The sequence below is a fragment of the Candidozyma pseudohaemuli genome (assembly GCF_003013735.1).
Source record: "Candidozyma pseudohaemuli strain B12108 chromosome Unknown scaffold00021, whole genome shotgun sequence".
NCBI lineage: Eukaryota > Fungi > Ascomycota > Pichiomycetes > Serinales > Metschnikowiaceae > Candidozyma > Candidozyma pseudohaemuli.
Genome location: NW_020194455.1, coordinates 38,232 through 59,802, shown reverse-complemented (window position 1 = coordinate 59,802; position 21,571 = coordinate 38,232). Strand labels below are relative to the sequence as shown.

At 49.9% G+C, this 21,571-nt stretch overlaps 11 protein-coding genes across 11 annotated transcripts; 3 read left to right on the top strand and 8 right to left on the bottom strand.

Annotated features, from left to right (window-relative positions):
- Nucleotides 1–75: 75 nt before the first annotated feature.
- MRR2 (Mrr2p) lies at nucleotides 76–2,838 on the bottom strand (the record flags this gene model as incomplete). The annotated part of the gene is made up of 1 exon (XM_024860372.1): nucleotides 76–2,838. One exon carries the CDS (start codon nucleotides 2,836–2,838, stop codon nucleotides 76–78), a length of 2,763 nt encoding a protein of 920 aa, XP_024711434.1.
- A 1,010-nt stretch (nucleotides 2,839–3,848) lies between these two features.
- C7M61_005059 (uncharacterized protein) lies at nucleotides 3,849–4,730 on the bottom strand (the record flags this gene model as incomplete). Its single annotated transcript, XM_024860371.1, has 1 exon — nucleotides 3,849–4,730. One exon carries the CDS (start codon nucleotides 4,728–4,730, stop codon nucleotides 3,849–3,851), a length of 882 nt encoding a protein of 293 aa, XP_024711433.1.
- A 343-nt stretch (nucleotides 4,731–5,073) lies between these two features.
- On the bottom strand, nucleotides 5,074–6,519 carry C7M61_005058 (Tti2 family protein; the record flags this gene model as incomplete). The annotated part of the gene is made up of 1 exon (XM_024860370.1): nucleotides 5,074–6,519. One exon carries the CDS (start codon nucleotides 6,517–6,519, stop codon nucleotides 5,074–5,076), a length of 1,446 nt encoding a protein of 481 aa, XP_024711432.1.
- A 421-nt stretch (nucleotides 6,520–6,940) lies between these two features.
- C7M61_005057 (pseudouridine-5'-phosphate glycosidase family protein) lies at nucleotides 6,941–9,269 on the top strand (the record flags this gene model as incomplete). The annotated part of the gene is made up of 2 exons (XM_024860369.1): nucleotides 6,941–7,912; nucleotides 7,956–9,269. 2 exons carry the CDS (start codon nucleotides 6,941–6,943, stop codon nucleotides 9,267–9,269), a joined length of 2,286 nt encoding a protein of 761 aa, XP_024711431.1.
- A 63-nt stretch (nucleotides 9,270–9,332) lies between these two features.
- Nucleotides 9,333–10,721, bottom strand: C7M61_005056 (uncharacterized protein; the record flags this gene model as incomplete). The annotated part of the gene is made up of 1 exon (XM_024860368.1): nucleotides 9,333–10,721. The coding sequence occupies one exon, from the start codon at nucleotides 10,719–10,721 to the stop codon at nucleotides 9,333–9,335; it is 1,389 nt and encodes a 462-aa protein (XP_024711430.1).
- A 1,104-nt stretch (nucleotides 10,722–11,825) lies between these two features.
- Nucleotides 11,826–12,596, top strand: C7M61_005055 (uncharacterized protein; the record flags this gene model as incomplete). Its single annotated transcript, XM_024860367.1, has 1 exon — nucleotides 11,826–12,596. One exon carries the CDS (start codon nucleotides 11,826–11,828, stop codon nucleotides 12,594–12,596), a length of 771 nt encoding a protein of 256 aa, XP_024711429.1.
- A 51-nt stretch (nucleotides 12,597–12,647) lies between these two features.
- On the bottom strand, nucleotides 12,648–13,736 carry SRB1 (mannose-1-phosphate guanylyltransferase; the record flags this gene model as incomplete). The annotated part of the gene is made up of 1 exon (XM_024860366.1): nucleotides 12,648–13,736. The coding sequence occupies one exon, from the start codon at nucleotides 13,734–13,736 to the stop codon at nucleotides 12,648–12,650; it is 1,089 nt and encodes a 362-aa protein (XP_024711428.1).
- Nucleotides 13,737–15,251: 1,515 nt separating this feature from the next.
- C7M61_005053 (uncharacterized protein) lies at nucleotides 15,252–16,718 on the bottom strand (the record flags this gene model as incomplete). Its single annotated transcript, XM_024860365.1, has 1 exon — nucleotides 15,252–16,718. One exon carries the CDS (start codon nucleotides 16,716–16,718, stop codon nucleotides 15,252–15,254), a length of 1,467 nt encoding a protein of 488 aa, XP_024711427.1.
- A 274-nt stretch (nucleotides 16,719–16,992) lies between these two features.
- On the bottom strand, nucleotides 16,993–18,015 carry FBP1 (fructose 1,6-bisphosphate 1-phosphatase; the record flags this gene model as incomplete). The annotated part of the gene is made up of 1 exon (XM_024860364.1): nucleotides 16,993–18,015. The coding sequence occupies one exon, from the start codon at nucleotides 18,013–18,015 to the stop codon at nucleotides 16,993–16,995; it is 1,023 nt and encodes a 340-aa protein (XP_024711426.1).
- Nucleotides 18,016–19,162: 1,147 nt separating this feature from the next.
- On the bottom strand, nucleotides 19,163–19,555 carry C7M61_005051 (uncharacterized protein; the record flags this gene model as incomplete). Its single annotated transcript, XM_024860363.1, has 1 exon — nucleotides 19,163–19,555. One exon carries the CDS (start codon nucleotides 19,553–19,555, stop codon nucleotides 19,163–19,165), a length of 393 nt encoding a protein of 130 aa, XP_024711425.1.
- A 491-nt stretch (nucleotides 19,556–20,046) lies between these two features.
- SEC61 (translocon subunit) lies at nucleotides 20,047–21,483 on the top strand (the record flags this gene model as incomplete). The annotated part of the gene is made up of 1 exon (XM_024860362.1): nucleotides 20,047–21,483. One exon carries the CDS (start codon nucleotides 20,047–20,049, stop codon nucleotides 21,481–21,483), a length of 1,437 nt encoding a protein of 478 aa, XP_024711424.1.
- Nucleotides 21,484–21,571: the final 88 nt, after the last annotated feature.

Below are 21,571 nucleotides of genomic sequence, written 5' to 3'. Positions count from 1 at the left end.
GCATTCATTTCTACGCTTAATCGTTAAAACTGTTATAGTACAATATACCCATATTCATTTGCGTCTTTAGTCATATCATTCGTAGTGTTGCAACGGACAGAAGTCCTCGATTGTCCAGTCCGTGCTGAAAAGGTTGAAATCTAACAATTCGTTAGGCGTCACACCAAAGAGTGGTGGTTGAGGCTGTTGCTCTACCGGAGTGGGGGTCACCAAAGTAGGCTTGGCATCCTTCGGGCTTGGAGCAACATTTTCGTTAAAAGACAGCGTTGTCTCAGACCGTGGAGTGACAGGTCTAGTAGCATCTCGGTGAGCATTTTTGAAAGGGAACGAATCAATCGCCACTCGCTTGGGGAAATTGGTCGAGTATGGATCCACATCTATAAGGTAGTTGAAGTTGATCCACAAATTATCTGTCTGGACGGTTTTCGCAAGGTCTATGCCTCGGAGATCAGCATCGTCAATCGACCGATTACTATAGTAACACAAGTGACCGATGTCGCCAGCATTCGCAAGTTCTGGTGGGACATCGGTAGGTATAATATTTTCAAGCTCGTATTGCTGACGTTCAGTCCAGGTGACATTGGCCTTTTTGAGCAAATCGATATCGGCATTATAAAGCTTGTTTTGGTACACCATGTTGTAGCCGAAGCTATTAGATTTTGTCGTCTTCCAAGCGTAGAAGTACCGCTCGCCAAGTAACTTGTTAAGCTTGAGCTTTCTCAAAACAAAGAATTCGTTTTTGGTTTCGAGACTCTTGAGAGAACTGACCATGGAACTGTTGGTCTCTCCTGAGCTCTCCAACACAATTAAGCTGCAGTTGAGTCGAATTGCAAAACCCAAACATGCAACAGCAATGATGTGAGTGTAAAATAGGATCAATGGGGACATAATCATGGTGAACGTGTCGTCAAAGAACCTGTCGCAAATAAAGAACAATTCTGAACAGAAGTAGTTCATCTCGCTGAATACAATGAGCACCATCTTCCTAAAGAAGAAAAAGTCATAACTGTGGTCACCCTTGTACTTGTAGAACATGTGCAAGAAGTAATAAATAGTGGCGATGAAGAGTCTCAACGTGACGAGGATTCGTAGGTTGAGAATCTTGATCGACGGGTGGACATTCGCTGTTTTATCGTTGAAGTAGTCAGGTACCACACCGAATGCCTGTCCAAGCTTATACTCAAAATCATTAAGACATTGTACCAAGTCCGAACTCTTATGTAAGTTTTGAAGATCGACGCATATTTCAAGAAGAGCGAGGCCGGCTAGCTGTGTTTGGTAGATTTTTGCTAACGATGCGATGGTCTGTTTCTCAAACTGCTCGTCCGCAATGTTGGAAATGCCGTTCGTATACTCCGGTAATTTAGTATCGTACAGGTTGGGCCGGATGGTGAGCGGACAGAAGAATTGATAGGAGGTGTTGAAGTCCAAAGTGACCAAAAAGTACCAGACTTTACGGCGTAGGAGCTTCGTTTTGTCGTCCATTGGGTCCCACAAGGAATCGGGGTCTCTGTCGAGGGCCAATGAAATAGCCATCTGCGTCAAACTACCACAATTTTCAATGGTGGCCATTGTGTTGCAGCCAGCCTCACTCTCCAAGGCGACCGAGCGGTATACACACATGAAGATGGAGGCCTGGAGCACGACAAAGGAGGTTTTAAGCGGCAGTCGAGCTTTTTGCAAGAAGCTGGCAGCCAACTCAATGGCATCCATGGTGATTGGGAATTGCATGGAGAAGTGCTCCTCGTCGGCAAATGTGCCCATCATGCGAAGCTTGGCCTCATTGTGATCCTTGACGTTGGAGAACTGACTCATGTATGAGAGACGTAAAATAATAAGCACGTACGCTAGCACGGCGAGGTCCTCTCTATTCTGGATGTTAACGTTTTCAACCACCTGGCCGTCGGGCGAGTACTGGATGATGCGGTCGATCTGGGCGTAAGTCCAGCTTTCGTCGATGATGGGGTAATGGGCGTAGAGCTTGCGGAAAAAGCGTCTCATCAAGGCAACCACCAGGAGCTTTGGCGGGAGCACTTTGCGGAGAGACACGGGGATCGGGTCGGACTCGTGGAAGTCTTTTGTGAATGTGATAGCCAACGGAAAGCCGTACTGGGAGATAAGGTTTCGGGTCCGTTTGGTCAAAGAGCCGCCTGCGGCGGCTATTTCCTGGTAGCTGGGGATGTAGCGATCGGCAAAGACCTGCTTGACGTTGTCGACGGTGGACTGTTGCACGGGTTTGGCGAAAGTCGACACCGTGATGAGCTTCATGGAGCTGGACTCCTCGTAGTCCCAGAACAAACGAGCGCCTGGTTCCTGCTGGGACAAGACAATGAACATGAGCGGTCTGGCGGTGCGCTTGAGCCCCGTGAACCGCTTGAGCGTGTAGTTCATGCCTTGCAGTAGCACCAGGAAGTCCATGTGGAAGTTGAGCACATCGCCCGTGCCGACGATGGGATTGACGCCGATCAAGTACTCGTTTTCCTCTAGCACGACGGTGGGCAATGGCGTAGGAGGCGAATTGTGGGATGTGGAGATCAGGCCCTGGGTATGGGCTCTGCTTCGGGCACTGAGGTGTCTCTGGATATTGGCATTCAAGTCATTGGGCAGCAGTTTTTCAAGCAGATCGGACCCGTTGGACGCGCCCAGCACCACCGACGACGTTCTCAGCATGGGCGCTTCCTTCTTCACCGGAGGCCCATACTCACACTCATCCGGGCAACCTCTCTTGATACATTGGGAGCAGGGCTGCTGGAGATCGCACTTTGACTTCTTCGCCCGACACCGGCGGCAGACCTTGGTCAGTCTGTTCCGCTTACGGGGACGAGGTTGGTCGGACATGGCAAAGTAACGAAGGTGTTTTGGGGGAAACAAGTGCCTTAGTAAGAGCTGAGGCTGGTGCGAAAAGTGCAGTGCAGCGTGAAAGAGCGTGAACGTGATATGAATACGCACTGGTGGGGTTTTTGCGGGGGCCGAGGAACAGAGACGTTTTACTGTCAGGGAGATGAGGATTCTGCGGGTATTTTGCCCCCTGTGCGTTTTGGGACGACGATTGAGTTTGGGGGTTCCTGGAATACGACGAAAGTTCCATTGGTGGGTAGCGCCGCGGAGCCGCTTTCGGACTTTTCAAGCTTGTTTCCTGGTCCCCTGAGCGGCGCATGAGAAGCGGTGCTTTTTTTTTTTTTATTTTTCTTCCACGATTACACGCACCTTCCGCATGGCCCAGAGATGGTCAAGTACAGTGTGCTGTTTGTGGAAGATCCTTTTTTTCGCTCGTAAACGACGCCGTTGCCAGATGTAACCAAAGTCCGTCTCCGAGGCCGATCGAGAACTAAGGCAGCAGGCCGAGGCTGGCGGGCGGGGTTGAGCTTTTTTTTTCTTTGGCTCTGATTTTTGCAATTGAGGCGTTGATTTTTTCAGTGGACAGTTCGGATTCCGTTCCATCGTAGATCCCGAGGACTGAGATTATGTCATCACTGGCGCCGCTGATTGTAGGCCAGTGGCAAAACTGTTGGGCCCCTCCTCTGACGGGAAATTGTAGGAAAAATCAGATGAAAATAGTGATCTTTGTGTCTGTTCCGTGGCTAGTGTAACACCATGTGGTGCAATGCAGATCCTATTCAACGTGCTTGGCCTTCATCCAAACCCCACCTTGATCTGGGAGTTATGAGCTGCCGTTGTGTCAATTTTCTTGACGTTCCGATGGCTTTGCATGGTGAGTACAATAGACGCCGAATCACAAGAACCAAAAGCCAACGGGCCATTGTGAAGCTTCGCCACAGACCGTATCTCCGGGTCTTTTCACAGGCATCACTTCCAATGCCGTTGCCTGTCCACTCAATCCACTTCCACTAGAACTCCGCTCCGTAGTTGCGTAACCGTATGGCAAGCTCGCCAGAATTGTCTATCTCAATCAAGTTGTTCCGATGCATAAGCTGAACAAGCTGCTCCTCGGGACTACCAGCAGTGATGGGGACCCATTTCTCTGAATCTTGCACCAACCGCAGCACAAGCTGCTGGAGAAGCTGCATGGACTGCTTGATCCTTCTCTTGAACGTGTCTTCATCGACCATGCCGGTGTTTTCCCAGTCCAACATGGCATGGAGCTTGGTCACTACCCTGGCCATATGCTGCTGAAGCTTATCTTCCACCTTCTTGATCCTCGCCGTGGCCTCCCGAACTTGCTCTGTTTTCTCGGAAAGCTCGTCGTCCACGTGCTGGGCATTGTGTAGCTTTTGCTCCATGGCCTTGACTCTGCTGGGGTGTCCAGCTATACGTTTCTCTAAAAGCGCCAGCATGCTCTTGTAATCCGCCAACGTGGCTCTCAAACCCTCCAATTCACGTTCAAGCTCGGCATTGATATCGCCGAATTCCTCGGTGGCGGCTGTCTGCTGAACCACAGCTTCTCCAGTGAGATGAGCTGCTGTAGCCGTGCCTAACAGGTCGTTTTTCATCACCGTGTAGGGAAGTTTCAGGTACACTTCGTAGAGGGCTAGCGTGTGTGCCTTTTGACGCGTCTCCTCCGTCCACAGCTCGTGTTCATTGGTTGGTTCGTCTAGCTTTTCTAGAGCCTGTTCTGCCTGACGTAGGAACTTCTGCGTTCTGTCGATGTCCTTGTTGAGTTTTTTCTCGTAGGCTTCCTGGATGGGGTTGGAGATGGCGACGTCTTTTTTCACGTGCTCCTGGAGGAGCTTTTTGATCCTGTCTCCTCTGTTTTGGGAGGGTGTTTCCATGTTGTTGTAGTAAGAGCGCGATGTTGATGTCGATGTTGATAATGATGCAATGAGGTGGAGAAGTGGGTTAATTGGGGAGAGGTATTCAAAAAGGCAAAATCGTTTGATTTGTGTTTTCACTGTGCCAGTTTAAATTGTAATTGTAAATTTTCACTTTTCTGAACCAGGAGCCACCTTGCATTCTGCTCTATTAACATATTTCGCAGCCATTCTACAAAACACTCTTCTTCAACAACGCCGTTTAAAATCGAATACCAACTCTACAGGCCCAATTGAGCCATATGTCATAAATTTCGTTCCATTATTCCCCGCACCACGTCATAATTCTATAAACCACCGATTCCTACTTCAAAAGATCATCCCATGTTGGTAGAGTCCCCGGACTCAGTTCCAACGCTGCCTCGTAGTCCTGCTGGAGCTCAGGCCCCACAATGTGTGAAAGTCCCCTGATATTCTCCACAATAACGTCTTTCGTAGATTTTGTTCCCACCTTGAACTTCTCCACTCGCCGAAGAAGCACAATCCAAGACCCAAGAAGATCATACTTATGGGACCCAAAAAGCTCCTTTCCCTGTTGGTCTTCAACGTCCTTGAAAGCCTCCACACTGGCACTTTGCACAAAAAGAGCCAGGTCCACGACCTCAGCTCCGCCATCGGCATCAATCAAAAACGGATTCGTGATTAACTGACAAAGCATGTAGTTGAGTCTCAGGAAGCCGCTTAGAACAGCTCCCTCAAGACGCTGCCGTATTAGACTTTCAGCCTGATTGAGCAAAAACGTCAAAACACGGTTGGCGCCCTTTTCGCTCTCCCTTCCTTGAACGTGTGAAATCGAACTGAGGATGTTCTTCTCGAGAACAGCAGTGTAAGACGAAATCGGCCTCTCACGAAGCTCCATCAACCGGTAAAGTAGCGGGTACGCTGCACTCAAAAGATGCAACGACACATCTGCTGGCGTGAGGCTCGGCAAATAGTGAAGACACGATTCTGTGGATTCTAGGAAGAGGTCCACATGCCCTGACCTGATCAACACCTTCTCATGGCCAGTATTCAAGACCTGCTCGACCAAATGGCAGCCCTGTGCACGAAACACGGGGTCTGAGTCATCAAGAACATTGAGAATGAAGGTAATGGCTATTGGCCAGTTTGCCTGGAAATCTATACTGTCATCAGACACAGCAAGAAATCCATACACTGTGGATAAGGCGGTGACGTTTTGCAGCGTTTTCCACTCTTTCCGCTTATCGTCTTCAAAAATGCTGCTTCCGATACCTGAAAAGCCAAGTGACGGACGAAGTCCACTGGCACCTAGACCTGTTCTTCTGTATCCACTCAGGGAGACCTTGACGTTAGGTATCGATAGGAGGGAGGGTCTGATTTTGTCCAAAAACGGAAGCACTTGTTTTTCGTATTCTGGTTGTAGTTTTGCAGCTTCGGCAGCTAATTCAACGTTGCTCCATGGAACCCATGGGTTCAAGTACTGGGAAACAAGCACGAGGATATCGAGCCTGTCCTCTTCGGTCAATTGGTCAAAGACCAAAACAGCTAACTGGAGAAACGGAAGTTTCTGAGAATCTGCAGAGCCTTTAAGGAAATCGTAGCCCTGGTTGGTCCATTGTAGACCGTGTCTGAGGCCCTTCAACACGGTGGTACACTGTTCTGGAGAAAGGCCATTTTGGGCGATGTAGTTTCTCAATTCTTCATTTGAGCCGCCTCCAAGGAAGGCTTTATGTAGTTCATCAAAGGAATTAGGCTGGGAGCCTTTCCCCAATTCGTCCAGGGAGCTCATCTCTGGTTGTAGTAGTAAGCGTTGATGTGTGAATCTGCAGGAGGCATCGAGTCCGTAGAGAAGACAGTTGAAGAACCAAGAGGCGAATGTTCATTTTTGTGATTTATAAAGATAAGGTACATCAGAATTCTCGATTATCTGGAAATTCACCGAAATCGGCAAAACTTTCTCCAACCTCGACGGTCTCATCGTATGATGGTCCACCGTTTGCAGCCACCAGAACCATACATCCAGTTCACCGCCTGAAAACCTATAAATACGCCAAAAGCCCCCTTCCAAAACCCAAATCCGCCAAATCCAACCCAATTCCCCAAAAATCCCCAAAACCTCCCCGCCCCATCCTCACTTCCACAAACACCCCCTCTGACCTAAATTTTCATCGGATTCCGCGATCCTACCCCAGATCTCAAACCAACCACTCATGAGAATCCTCAGATTCACCAGAACCCTCCTGAAGTCCGCCGTGACCATCAGCGAGGAGATCCGCCTGGCACTAGCTGAAAAATCCAAACCGGTCGTCGCCTTGGAATCCACAATTATCACCCATGGCTTTCCTTACCCTGCCAATCTCGAGATGGCCAGAAAGGTCGAGGAAGCAGTCCGCCATTCAGGTGCTGTTCCAGCCACGTGTGCTTTTATCGAAGGAAAACCGCATGTGGGGCTTTCAGACACCCACTTGGAGCAGATGGCCACGCTGAAGGCCGTCAACAAGGTCTCCAGAAGAGACATTGGCGTCACTATGGCCAAGGGCCTCAATGGCGGTACTACAATCGCTGGAACGATGATCTTGTCACATTTGGCGGGAATCAAGGTTTTTGCCACGGGAGGACTAGGTGGCGTTCACAAGGACGGACACATCACCATGGACGTTAGCGCTGATTTGACGGAATTGGCCAGAACCCCAGTCAGTGTGGTGTGTTCAGGCCCCAAGCTGATTCTCGACATTGCACGGACCATGGAGTACTTAGAGACGCAGGGCGTGTTTGTGGCGACACTCAATGACGATAAACGCAGCAGGGTCGAGATTCCAGGCTTCTTTTGCAGAGACCTGGGTGTATTATCACCATATGAGGTTTCTTCATGGAAAGAGGCAGCGTCCATTGTGCACCAGGCCAACAACGTCATGGGCCTTACTTCTTCGAGCTTGTTCTGTGTGCCTCCTCCAGCAGACGTAGCGCTTTCCAGCGACTTTATCGATAAGGTGATTGAGGAGGCTACAGCCAAAGCAGCTGAACAAAGAATTCTGGGAAAACACTTGACGCCGTTTTTGTTGAAGAGCGTCGCCGAGGCCCTGGAAGGCAAATCCGTCCAGTGCAACAAGGACTTTGTCATAAACAATGCCATCGCAGCCAGCCATTTGGCCAAAGAGCTTCTCGATCTCGAGAACGGTTCAGTAAGTAACATTTAGCATTTTCTGCGGTTTGTACTAATAACAGACGAGCTTTGTCCCCTCGACCAGCATCAAGCCAGTTAATGAGGAAAGAGTGGAGAAGACTCCCTCAACGACTTCGAGGAGCTTTCCAGATAAAGTGGAGACCCTCATCATCGGCCTGGTTGCTCAGGACACCATCAGTGTTCTAGACAAAAAAGCGTCCATGGGTGATTCTAACCCCGGAAAGCTGCGTTCTTCAATTGGCGGAGTGGGTTTCAACGTTTCTTTGGCACACAAATACGCATCGAACTCAACCTATAGGTTTGTTTCCGTAGTAGGAGACGACTTTGCTGGAAAACTGCTTCTCAACGAATTGGAGAAAACACACGGCGATGTAAGCGGCATCAAGGTGGAGCCTTCATCCTTGACAGCACAGTACACTGCCATGCTTGATCCGCAGGGAGAGCTTCTTTTGGCTTGTGCCGATATGTCTATTTTTGAAGAAACAGCGGTTCTGTCGTTTTTGAAAGAGCAGGTCTTAAGGGCCCAGCCGGAGACCATAGTGGTTGACTGCAACCTCTCATCGGAAGTTTTGAGTCTGTTGCTTGAAGTTGTCAAAAAGGACTTGGGATACCAGCCTAAGCTTATAGTTGAACCAACCTCAGGACCCAAACTGGGCCGAATTGCACAGGTGAACACACGGAATTTGGGCATTTTCCCAAAAAACACTATATCCATGATCACGCCGACCGTTGCTGAACTCGAAAACATCCATTCGAACTTCAGCCGTCGGGAGTTGTTTGACGATTACGATGAATGGTTTCCAGCACTCGACTCCCTCGGCATCAACTCCCAGTTCAGAGAAAAACTAGCAGTCCAGGCCAACAAGCACGATGTTCTCAAGCTTCTTATGGAAAAAGGCGTGGTCCAGCAGTGTCTCCAGCTTGTGCCCTACATCCCCAATATTGCCGTGAAGCTAGGCAAGAAGGGCGTGGTTTTGGTCAAATTGAGCACCGATGTGGATAGCTACAAATCGATTCCTACTACTTCCCCACACGCTCCAGCTTTTATTTACACATCCCAAGGACAGGTGGTGGAGGATCAGAGGGTCGGCGTGGTTATAGAGTACTTCCCCATTCCACCAGAAAACGAGAACCTCAAAGTGGTCAATGTGACCGGCGCTGGAGACACCTTTCTTGGAGTTCTTTCGTCCTACATTTCCAAAAACGACTGGCTCGGTTCCGAGGTAAAAAATATCGAACAGGAGTGGGCCATGTGGGAGAGCTTCTACAATGCTCAGGTAGCCAGTGGACTCAGCATCCAGTCCCACGAGGCCATCAGCCCGCAAATCAAGCAGCTCCAGCAAAAAGAAAATTGAAACTACGGCTTTCTTTATTTTTTTCTTATTTTTATACAATTTTTGGGGAGCACGGGGGAGCAGTCAGGCCACCTCGGTCGAGTGTCTCGAAGGAATGTACTTGTGGCTTTCCATCTCCTTCGCAAACCGGACCTTCTTGGCTGGGGAATCGCCAAGCTCCATGGTGCCGAGTCTGTTGATCATTACCTCGTCGATAACGGCGTGACCAGCAGAAGGCAGCTGCCTAGGCGTACACAAGCCCGATTCACACTCGACCACCGCCTGCTTGGGGCCGTTTCGAAGAATCGACTTTGGTGGAGCCCGCTGGAGATAAAGGCTCAGAAACTCCATTTCTGAAGCGTTCCAGCCTCGTGCCATGAGCTTGTTCTTGAACCTGCGGAGCACTTCGCTCTTGGGCAGCTTGTGAGAACGGCTCATAATGGAGGCAGCGTTTTCCTCGTGCTCTGTGCCGAAATCCCACTCGGGGTACTCGGACGACGCTGGAGCTTCGGAAGGTCCAGTGCAGAAGCTGCTGAAAACGGTAGCTCCATTTTGGGAAGGTGCAACCTCCGGTGAGGATTCCGTGGTCACCTCCTCTTCAGAGGCATTTTCAAAATCAGGCAGTTGGAGGTAGTTCAAGATTTCGAAGGCCCCGTCAAAGAAAGACGCCGTATCTTCCTCGTTCTCCGTGATGATGCATCTCACCGGCTGTGGAGCCGACCATTCATGTTCAGGAACAAAGTGCTGGAGAGCAGTCATGATCTGGCGATTCTGAACTTCTGAAAGCTGCTCCACGGGCGAAAGAAGCTCTGGCGTTGGGCTCTCAAACTCATCGTCAGACTCCATATCGTCGGTGGGAACCAGAAGCGGTGGTTGGAAGTTTTGAGGAAACGACCTTGCAATTGCCAATCCCAGCGAACAGGGTTGGGGCTGCGAAGCTGGCTCGAATTGCCTATTTGGAGCCAATTGGGCTGGAGCCAATTGAGCTGGATCCAATTGGGCTGGAGCCAATTGGGCTGGAATAACTTCCACAGCTTCCTGCTGAAAAGCAGTTGCCATGACCTGAGTCTGGGGAACGTGCTGTGGGAAGTCGGGGAATGCTGGGGGACAGGGGGCTTGAGTAACTGGAGGCAAGCGCTTGAATTTGCCCAAAACCTCGATGGGAACCAAGTACTGGTATCCCAAGCGGTCAGTGAGGATTTCAAACTCTGGCTGTGCTTCTTGCTGAAGTTCCTGCTGAAGCAAATCGCTGCAATAGTGCAAAAGACGCTTGGCGTTCTTCTTCGTGGCAATCCGCATGTTGCTCATTCTGTCTTGGTTAGTCGAGGTGTTCTTGTTCACCTTGATCGAGGTAAAGCTTTGTGGGTTAATCTTTGCATCGTTGGCTGGGGCGTAGCGCCCGAGGATGCGCTGCAAGGAGGTCTTGCTGTTCTTTTCTCTGAGAAATCTTCTGCTGTGCTGGGGAAGAGTCATTGCTGTGGTGGATGGAGAGAAAACTACAGAGGCCTTTTCGGCGGATTCTTATAGTTCGAGGGATGTTGTGGTCATTCCTGGGGTGGTAGAAGCGGAAGGTGGAGGCAGAGGAGTATAGAGGTAATAAATAGTAGGTGTGACTTTGGGAGGGATTTGGTCTTTCGGGAAGTTCGAGGTGGTTGGAGTTGCGTAATTGGGAAAAGTGTTGATAATTTTTGGGAGGTCCACGGAAGGTCACACGGAGAGTTGGTGGGTTTCTGGGGTAATGAATTTTTCCTGATTAAATTTTAATTTTTGAAATTTTGAAAAATCAAGACAGGGCTAGGGCTTAGCAGCCACAGGGGAAAGACTCAGTCCACAGGTGTGGTCAAGCGGAGCTACTCTGGAAGCTGATAAGATGGGATTTTCTCTATGTAAAACTAATAAGGGTTTTTCATTAAATTAGATTAATAAAAAAAAAATAATAATAAAAAGAAGACAATTGGGTTGGGTGTTTGGAAGCTGGTGGCTGCAAACCTCGAGGTGGGTACTTGTCAAACAGCGATATCATGAAAAGGCGCCAACTCCAGCATTTCTAGAGAAGTCTGTGAATTCAATGAAGTCACAAAAAGAGCCTACTCTTCATCTTTTCAATGGAAGCCACTCCTCTGTATTACGAATTGGTGGATTGCGATAGGGTAGAGAGGTATCTCCATCACAATGCAACACGCCATCGAGAAACGTCAAATAAATAAATACGATGGCCTAAATCACTAATGCAATGGAAAGCTACGATCTTCAACAGTCCATAACTCAGCTCCTCGAAAAACGTCACCTCCATTACCCACTCCATGTACATATGTCCCCTGCAGCCTGTCAAACCCACCCTACCTTGTCCCACACCCAATTCACTCCTCGACTCTTTGAAATCCCCCAAAACCCCAAAATCACCTTTCTCTAACCAAAACCCAAATCAATCCCAAATCACTTCAAACCTCCATGCAACTTCACCAAATCACCATCCATCCATCCACCACTCATCCCACTTCGCGATGGCCCCACATTTTCCACCTAATACTCACTCCTCCTACCTTAACCCTCTCTTTCCCCCAAAATCCCCACAACATGTTCCGTTTTGCCAGCCTCGCAAGACCGCTTGCAAGAACAGCGCCTCTAGCGCTCGCAGGCTTCTCCCTAAACTTCATTGCCAACGATACAGCAAAAGCTGGAATCGACGGGGTGGACGTGGATTCGGGAATTGATCCTTTTCCCACACAGCTCTCCAAATCCAACTGCTCCGTCGTCAACAACGTGCAAAAGTTGATCGCCACAGGCGTGCGTTCCGTCACCTTCATCAGCTTCAAGGTGTATGCCGTGGGGCTCTATGTTCCCAAGAACTACGAAAGCCAGATCGGCAAGACCGTCGGGCTCTGGCTGAAGGAAACAGGGAAATCGCCAGCGGAGCTTTTGGAGGATAAGCAAACGTCGCAGGACATGTTGGCGGCCATGTCGGAGAAACTCAACTACACCATCCGAATCACGCCGGTGAGAAATACGGACTTTGGGCATTTGCGTGACGGCTTCGTCAAGACGATTTTGGCGTGTCCAATGGCCAAGACGAAAAGAGAAGAAGTGGCTGTGGGCGTGGAGCAGCTCAGAGACGCATTCAAGGGGTTCAAAGGATCGGTGCCCAAGAACCACTCGTTATACTTGGTGAGCGAAAACAGCACCATCACAATGCACTACGAGGGCAAGAACGGCGACGTCAAGACGCTCGGCAAGATCACCGAGCCCAGCATATCACAGGTGCTCTTTGTGCTGTACTTCAGCTCGGTGAAGCCCATCAGCGAGCCGCTTCGCAAGAGCTTCGTCGGCTACGTCACCGCCACGGTATAATTAGGGGTATGTATTGTCATTGAAAGCGAGCGTAACTACATAGGGCGGGCCTTACATAATGATGGCCTCGTGCTCCACATTGTTGGAGATGGACTTGTGAGGCAACACCTTGGCTCCGTTCACGTAGATCTCGTTCTTCACCTCCACATCGTCACCCAACACGGTAACACCCTCGGTTCTGGCCCACTTACCGATTCTGGAGTTCCAGCCCACAATGGTGGACTTGACCCATGCGTGGTCCTTGACCTCGGAGTTGGCCAAGAGCACCGATCTCTGGATTCTGGCACCCTCACCAATGACAACGTTAGGACCAATCACCACGTTAGGGCCGATCAAGGCAGTAGGGTGGATCTTGGCAGTTGGGTCCACGAGCACATTGCCCTGGTGCACCCACTTCTCGTTAGACAACTTCTCGGGGGATCTCTTGGACAAGGAGGTCAAGTAGAGACACGTGCCGGACAAGAAGTCCTTTGGCTGACCAACGTCCATCCAGTAACCCTCCAAGTCGAAGGAGTACAACTGCTTCTTCTCGACCAACTGTGGGAAGGTCTCCTTCTCGATGGAAGTAGGCTTCATCTCAATCAAGTCAATCACCTCAGGGTTCAAGATGTACAAACCAGCGTTGATTCTGTTACCGACAAACTCAACTGGTTTCTCAACGAAACGGTCAATCAAGTTAGGGGTGTTTCTGTCGTGCACAATGACACCGTACTTGGAAGGCTCGTCGACCTTGGTGGCCACAATGGTACCGGCAGCACCGTGGTTCTTGTGGAACTCGGCCAACTCCTTGAATGGGTATTCGCAGATAACGTCGGAGTTCAACACGAAGAAAGGAGAGTCGTCCTTCTTCAAGACCTTCTCGGCAAGCTTCAAAGGACCAGCGGTGCCCAAAGGCTCCTCCTCGACAGAGAAGGTGATGGAAACACCGTACTCAGCCTCGTACTTCTTCAAAGTGGAGACCATGACCTCGGGTCTGTAGTTGACAGCCAACACGATGTCGGTGACACCAGCAGCAGCAAGGGCCTCGATCTGATGCAAGATCATGGGTCTGTTACCAAACTCCACGAGGGGCTTTGGCAAAGTCAAAGTCAAGGGTCTCAAACGAGTACCGTAACCGCCGACAAGAATAAGGCCTTTCATTGTAATGGTGTGTTTGTTTTTGTTATACGCTTTGGCGTCAGGGAAAAAAAGGGAAAAGCGTTGGAACTGGCCACGGTGGGTATATATATGGCGAGGCGCGAATGGGAAAAAAAAGATGCAAAATGCGAACAAAAATAGGACCGCGCCCAGGGGCCATTAGCGCTCCACGTTGGGAGAGATCTTGGTGAACGACTTTTAATTCTTTTTAAGTCAATTCTTGACAATTTAAATCTTTATCAAATTCCACAAAAACCTCCCCTATGAGTTCTCTTGACTGTGGCGCAACACGTACTCCGAACCCCGTGTGCACACCGCCGTGGACATGGGACCACGAGCCCTGAGAGCCAGCCCATGAGGACAGGTTTGGTCTGCTGGATTATTTTGTTTTGATTTGTTCAATGCTGGACGCTGGTTCCTGATGATCCTGTGTTTTTCAACCCGGCTGTGCACGTATCTGTGGGATTGACAGCCGCGAGCCGCTCATGCTGGCTGGTTGGTTGACCAGCCGCCAAAGCTTAATTTTCAGATTTCGAAATTTGCACTTCGCCGTTGGAGAAAATCAATGGATTCGTTTTCATGGAAATTCGGTAACGCCCGGCTTTTTGCAGCCAGCATTCCGGCCTCCTCCGGCCCATAGTGGTCCGTCAAACCAGCCCACGTCAACACTCGATCTGCATTTTCCAGCTCGGCTTCGCTGCTTCGAACAATAAGTGCCCAGCTTCCGATCGTCCCCTGGCCGCTGCGAAGCCATTGTCATTGGCTGCTTGAAAGGCGATTTTTTTCGATATTCAGCTTTGTTTCTGATTCGCCAGATCCCGTTTTTTGCAACCATCACCTTTGCTTTTCCAAACACGTCCTACATCCTCGTGGGCTGACAGCTGCACGCTAGCGCCGTGCATGGCCTGTTCAGGAACCACATCGCGCCTGGTGGTGAAAAACGCCCAAACGGCGATGTGGATTGTTGGGATGAGGTGTTGTCTTTTTAGATTTTGAAGGTTTTAGCGAAATAAGGTATTGATTTTTGGTTTGGAGGTTGGACTTTTGGGATCCCGGAGGCATAGCGCGTCTCGTGTTCTGTAAGAGAATGCTTAGATCCACCATTTGCACCCGTGTCTTTCTTGGCTCCACGGTGTACCGAAAATTAGGAATTTGACATTTTGAGTGTGGCTGAGACAAATCAACGGGATTGACGTAAGATCGATGTATGGTTTCCCGTCATTGTGGGCATCTCGTGCTCAGGTCAGTCGATGGCCTGTTCAGTATTTTTCACCGCAGCAGCTTTGTGTCATTTTCTTTTAGACTTTATGGTTATCTCGCCGATTCGGCGTATGGTGATGTTCCTCGGGCAATCCATCTTGTGTGGTTGATGGAGGTATGCTTCTTTCTGTTATGGACTCAATTGTGGGAGTTCTGTCCATCCTCAAATCGGGCAGACTAGTAGCCAAGTAGACTTCGATGCAAATATCACCTCCTCTTTACGTTCAATCTTGGGCAAGGGCCTCAGAACACCTTGAGTCAACGACGGTACCAGAAGACCCTCCACGCTACAACCACAAACACCAAGCTCAAAAACAAACTCACGCCGGTGGTGATGAAGTAATGCACCAAACAGCCGTCCGTGCCGTGGTCGTAGTTGCCTCTGTTTTTGCAACTGTCCATTTCCTCACCGTGCAAAAGCGAGTACAGAATGCTTCCGATAGCTGGAGCCACCATGAACAGACCCCACGTCGAACCCATGAGATCAACGCCCCACACGGAAGCAATCACGGTCGGGTAAATTGTGAATAGGCCGCCGTAGCAAATACCGCTGAGTACGGAAATTGTCGTAAAGCTGAAGCCGTAAATTACCGCAATCTGAGCTATGATGCCCACCACAATAAAGCCCACCATGAGCCAGACTTTGCAGACTGGGTAGCGGCGCTTGGAGCTCAGAATATAGTCTGCAACCACTCCCACCACAAGCCTTACAGTGGTGGACAGAAGCGCAATCACTGATACCTGGTCTGCCAATACACCTTCTCCGCCAGTGGTGGACTCGATAATCAGGCCCAAATTATTCTGGAAACTCTCCATGGGTCCTATGTTGAGCAAAAGCGAAATGAGCAACGCCCAGGCCGACTTGTCCTTGAGAAAGCGAATATAACGGGCCTTGTGGTCCACAGGTTCAATGTGTGATCTTTGCGGAAGAAGCGCCGTTTCTTCGTCGCCGTTTTCCATGATGCTGTCTGCGGGAGTGCCTGTTTCCGAGTCTGGAATCTGTGGCTCCTCATTGCCAAAAACGATATCTGTCTCGATGCTCACGATGGAGTTGGAAACGAAGTTCAAGGCGCCCATGAACAAGTACAAAACGGCGAAAAACATAAACACCTTCTCGAGGTCAAGCTCCCGTCCGTCTTTTACATGAAAATAGGGCACCTTCATTAGCTGGGCGCCAATAAGCGAGGACACACCATAACACGAAACAGGCAACGAAATCGCCAACGCCTTGTGGTCCGGGTAGATCTTAGCACACGTAAGCAAACTGGAAAAGTACAACGACGACGTGGCCAAGCCTATAAAGCAGAAACTGAACGCCATCACGAGCACACCCATCTTGTTCAATTCCGCAAAAGGCTCCTCCAAGTGACTCAGTCTGACCTGGTTCACCAACAACGCATTCACAAAGTACGCTGGACAAAACGCCCAAATCGAAATAAGCAGTAGCAATGCTGGACCGTAGCAGTCAGCCAAATAGCCCAATACCGGTAAGCAGAGGTACATACCCACAGCAGAAAGCAGGACTATCACATTGATCTCGGTGTAACTCAACCCCACGGTATTGTGAAGCGACAGGGCATAAAGCGAAAAAAGCATAATCAGCCCCAGCAGGAGACAGGTGGCCAAGGCTATGGCAAAGGCGATTTTCTTGAGGTGTTCAAGATCATATCGTTTAGAGAGACCTCGGCGGATCCGTCGGGTCCATCTTTGTAAATGGTATTTCATGGTCTATAGTCTATTATTTCGTTAAAAAGGATGCAAAAGGAGAAAGCCAGGGGGGTTTTTGACTCGGTCTTCTTCCTAAGTGGTAGTAGTTTAATGTGTAATTCAATGTATGAAGAGACTCTGTCGCAGTGATGCATATGACTCTGCGCCATGACATAATATCGGTTACTGATGACTACAACGGAATAATATCAAGGGGCCATATCTCGTGGAAATGCTATATACCTGTAGGGCTCTATGGAATGCGGGCTCCAGCGTTGCGGACTAGGGGGGCTCATGGAATGTACTTCAAGAAACGGTCAATCTCGCCCTTGGATCCCAACCAAATGCCAGATTTGTCGTGGATGCCCTTGGGCAAGATGTCCAAGATACGCTCACCCTTGTCGTTCACAGCAGAGCCGCCGGCCTGCTCCATCAACATCGCCATGGGGAAACACTCATACAACACTCTCAACTTACCGTTCTTCGACTTGGAGTCGGCGGGGTAGGCGAAAATACCACCGTACAAGAGCGTTCTGTGGATATCGGCCACCATGGAACCAATGTAACGGGCAGAGTAAGGCTTACCCTTCAACTCCTCCTGGGGCTCCTTCAATTCGGCAATGTACTTTTGCACGTACTCGGGCCAGTAGAACGAGTTACCCTCGTTGACCGAGTAGATGGCTCTGGAAGGAGGAATCTTCAAGTCAGGCTGGGTCAAGATGAACTCGCCCAACTGGGTGTCCAAGGTGAAACCGTGGACGCCTCTGCCGGTGGTCAACATGAGGTGGGCGGAAGCACCGTACATGGTGTAGCCGGCGGCAACCATGTCAGTACCCTTTCTCAAGACGTCCTTGATGGAGCCGGTGGAGTCGTCTCTCAAACGGTAGACGCCGAAAATAGTACCGACAGAAACACCAGCGTCAATGTTGGAGGAACCGTCAATTGGGTCAGTGCAGACGGCGTAACGGCCACCGCCCTCGAACACAATGAGGTCTTCTTGCTCCTCAGAGACAAGAACCTTGACGTTACCACTGGACTTCATGGCGTTGATGAAGATCTCGTCACCAATAACATCCAATTTCTTCTGCACGTCACCGGTGGTGTTGGCGGTACCGGAAATACCAATGAGGTTGACCAACTCAGCTCTTCTGATGTTGTGGGCAATGAACTTGAATGCAAACTGGAGCGAGTTCAAAAGGAGAGACAATTCGCCCGTGGCGTTGGGAGCGAACTTTTGCTGCTCCTCGAGAATAAAACGAGTCAAGGTGATGATGTCGGTTTCGACATTCATCTGCTGGGAGACGGTCTGGACCATGTTGCTAGCTTGTTGTGTGTGTGGAAAAGGAAGGGTGCAAAAACAAGTGTTTGGGGATCAAAGCACATGGGTTACCCCAGGTTCTTATAGAAACCCGGAGGTGCGTACGGAAAGGTTGCGGTGGCCTGCATGTAACCGGGTCTGGAGGCCGTGCTTCACCGGGGTGCTCGGCTCAAAGGCCCACTACTGAGACACTTGTCGCGTGGGATTTAGGTCCCACAGCGCCCGGGGTCCGGTGGTATATGTCCGCAACCAGCCTCGTCTAATATTAGACGAAGCGTGGGGCTGTTTTGATAAAACGCTAGATTTTTCCGTCGACTTTCAATGGCGATTAGTATGGCAATTTCACTCGCTTCGGGGTTTGGGTCTGGCCACGCTTCTATCGCATGATGACACTTGCGGCGCCGAGTCAGTGGAACAAACAAATTAATAAGGTTTGACTCACGCCTTTGGCTGTAGATTTTAAGTGCTGGGGCCGCCCGTGGGGGAGTCATTTTCGTGGATTTGTCCGTCCGGCCCGGTTTGCACGTGCTGGACGCGACAGGAATAACGGTTTTGTTAGTCAGGCTGGAAACGGCCTGGCCTGGCTGGTGTAGTATACTTTTGATGGTGCGGCTCTGGATCGCTTACTCAGTGAAGCCGCAAGCGATTGACCATCCATTGGTTTGTGGCTGTGGGGAGGTTTTGGTGTTTTGTAATGATTGGCCAGGCTGGGGTTCTTGGAAATCTTTGGTGGTTCTAGTCTGTTTGGGTGGGTTGACTGGGTTGGCACTATGGACTTGTTGTTTGGTCCTCGAAAGACACAATATCCAAAGGAACATTCAGCAACAACTGAAGCTCCGGGAATTGCTCAATTGCGTTGCTTCCAAAAGCCCAAAACCCTATGTCACCAAAACCCACAAATCGCCCGTTGTAGTCTATCTCTCTATCATCGGTTCCTGCCTCTATAATTTACAGCAGTTGCATCCATTGCATTTCCAATCTTCACCAAAAGTATCCCCTCAAAACCTCATTCTGAAACACCCTTTACCCTTTGTGCCTCGACGTTTGCCGTGCTGCCTCGAATTGCTATTGCTATCGCACTGCCTAATACCCAGCTTCTTCAACCTCTCCACACCAATCTAAATCCTCTAGAAATGCTCTATTTTCACTTTTTTCTTTGTGCTGTGAGCTGCCGGGAAACCTCCGTCACAACGTTCACGTGGCGGTCCTCCTTCTTGTTTCCCACTGCTCTGGTCCATCCAGATGGACTCTCCAAGGATTGGTAGATTCTGACTTTTTCACCGGCTTTGTCCTTTTTGGCTTCTTCTAGCACTGCTGTGTACGCCGCATGGAGAAAAGCAGCAACTTCTTCGCCGTTGAACTCCACAAACTCTGGTTTAGTCACGGGTTTCTTATCAGTCGGTGTAGTGTTGATCTGTCCGTCGGACGGAACTGCCTCTTTGGGAGCTTCTTTGGTAGTGGGAGCGGCACGTGACTTTTCTTTGGATCCTTCTTTTGCAGAATCCTTTCGTTGTAGCTTGCTGGCCCAGTCAGACATGATCTGTGGTGGAATTGGTGGAGCCTTTAGTATGGGGAGCCGCGACATCCACCTCTTTTTTGTCAACGATCGCGACAATGTCGTCGCTACCTCAGCAGATACACCCCATCAAAAACCATCCTGATTCGAGAAATTCCCCATTTGAACATTGTTTTTGAAATACATGAAGTTTTTTAGTCCAGAAACATTGAGCGCTTTTCCAATTGAGGGAGTATGGCGATATCTAGACAGGGTCGTGCCGGACTCATAAATCCTACTACGAAATGGCGACTTTCTTCAAATCGCCTTCAAAAGCTTCCAAATTTCCCCAAAAATGAAGCCAGACCCAAGACCCACCCCTTTCCGTCTCCCCCGCCCCCATTCCGTGCGCTTTCCATCACAATGGACGTTGGCAACACGCTGAACGTGTGTTGGTCACGTGACCCAAATCCAACGACACGTCAACGACCGCACAACATTTTTCAAAACCACCTCCACTTTCAAACCACATCATGAGTTTCCGTGTTTTGGATCTCGTCAAGCCGTTCGAGCCCCTCGTGCCCGAGGTCATCGCGCCCGAGAGAAAAGTCTCGTTCAACCAGAGAGTCATGTGGACCGGTGTCACCTTGTTGATTTTCCTCGTTATGAGTGAAATCCCACTTTACGGTATCAACTCGTCAGACGGCCTGGACCCGTTGATCTGGCTCAGAATGATGCTCGCGTCCAACCGAGGCACGCTTATGGAGCTTGGTGTCACCCCGATTGTCACTGCTTCCATGGTTTTCCAGTTGTTGCAGGGAACCAAGATGATCCAGGTGGACATGAACAACAAGCAGGACAGAGAGCAGTTCCAGAATGCTCAGAAGCTTTTGGCCATCATGTTGGCGTGTGGTCAGGCCACCGTGTACGTGTTGACCGGCATGTACGGTCCTCCCAAGGGCTTGGGTATGGGCATTATCTTGTTGTTGATCTTGCAGTTGGTTTTCGCTGGTATCATTGTTATCTTGTTGGACGAGTTGTTGCAGAAGGGCTACGGTCTTGGTTCTGGTATCTCCTTGTTCACCGCCACCAACGTGTGTGAGAAGATCATGTGGAAGGCTTTTGCTCCTACCACCTCCTCCGCTGGTAAGGGTGCCGAGTTTGACGGTGCTGTGATTGCCCTCTTCCACCTCTTGGGCTCTAGATCCGACAAGAAGAGAGCCATCTTGGAGGCTTTCTACAGACAGAACTTGCCCAACATGCTCCAGGTCTTGGCCACCGTCTTCATGTTCTTGACTGTCGTGTACTTGCAGGGTTTCAGAGTCGAGTTGCCAATCAAGAGCACCAGACAGAGAGGCCCATACGCCTTGTACCCTATTCGTTTGTTCTACACCTCCAACATGCCCATCATGTTGCAGCTGGCCTTGTCGCTGAACATCTTCATTGCCTCGCAGATTGTGTTCATGAGATGGCCAAACAACATGTTTGTCAAGCTCTTGGGACAGTGGGGCCAGAAGGGTGGCTCTTCTCAGTTGTACGCCGTCAGCGGTTTGGCTTACTACATTCAGCCTCCTCTTTCCGTCACTGAAGCCATGTTGGACCCTATCAAGACCGTGATCTACGTCACCTACGTCTTGGGTGCTTGCGCTCTCTTCTCCACCACCTGGATTGAGATTTCCGGTACTGCTCCAAGAAACATTGCCAAGCAGTTCAAGGACCAGGGCTTGGTTATCGCTGGTCACAGAGACACCAGTGCCTACAGGGAGTTGAAGAAGATTATTCCAACCGCCGCTGCATTCGGTGGTGCTGCTATTGGAGCTTTGTCCGTTGCCAGCGATATGCTCGGCTGTTTGGAGAGTGGTACGTCCATCTTAATGAGTGTGACTACCATCTACGGCTACTACGAGTTGGCCGTCAAGGAGGGTGGTCTTTCAAAATCGGTCGTTAGCGGCTTCTCCGACGGCATCTAAGCTCACACTACAGCGTATACATTATTATTAAAAATGCATTATCCATACGATAGGCTCCATGTAAAGAACAGTATCTTTCGATGGATGA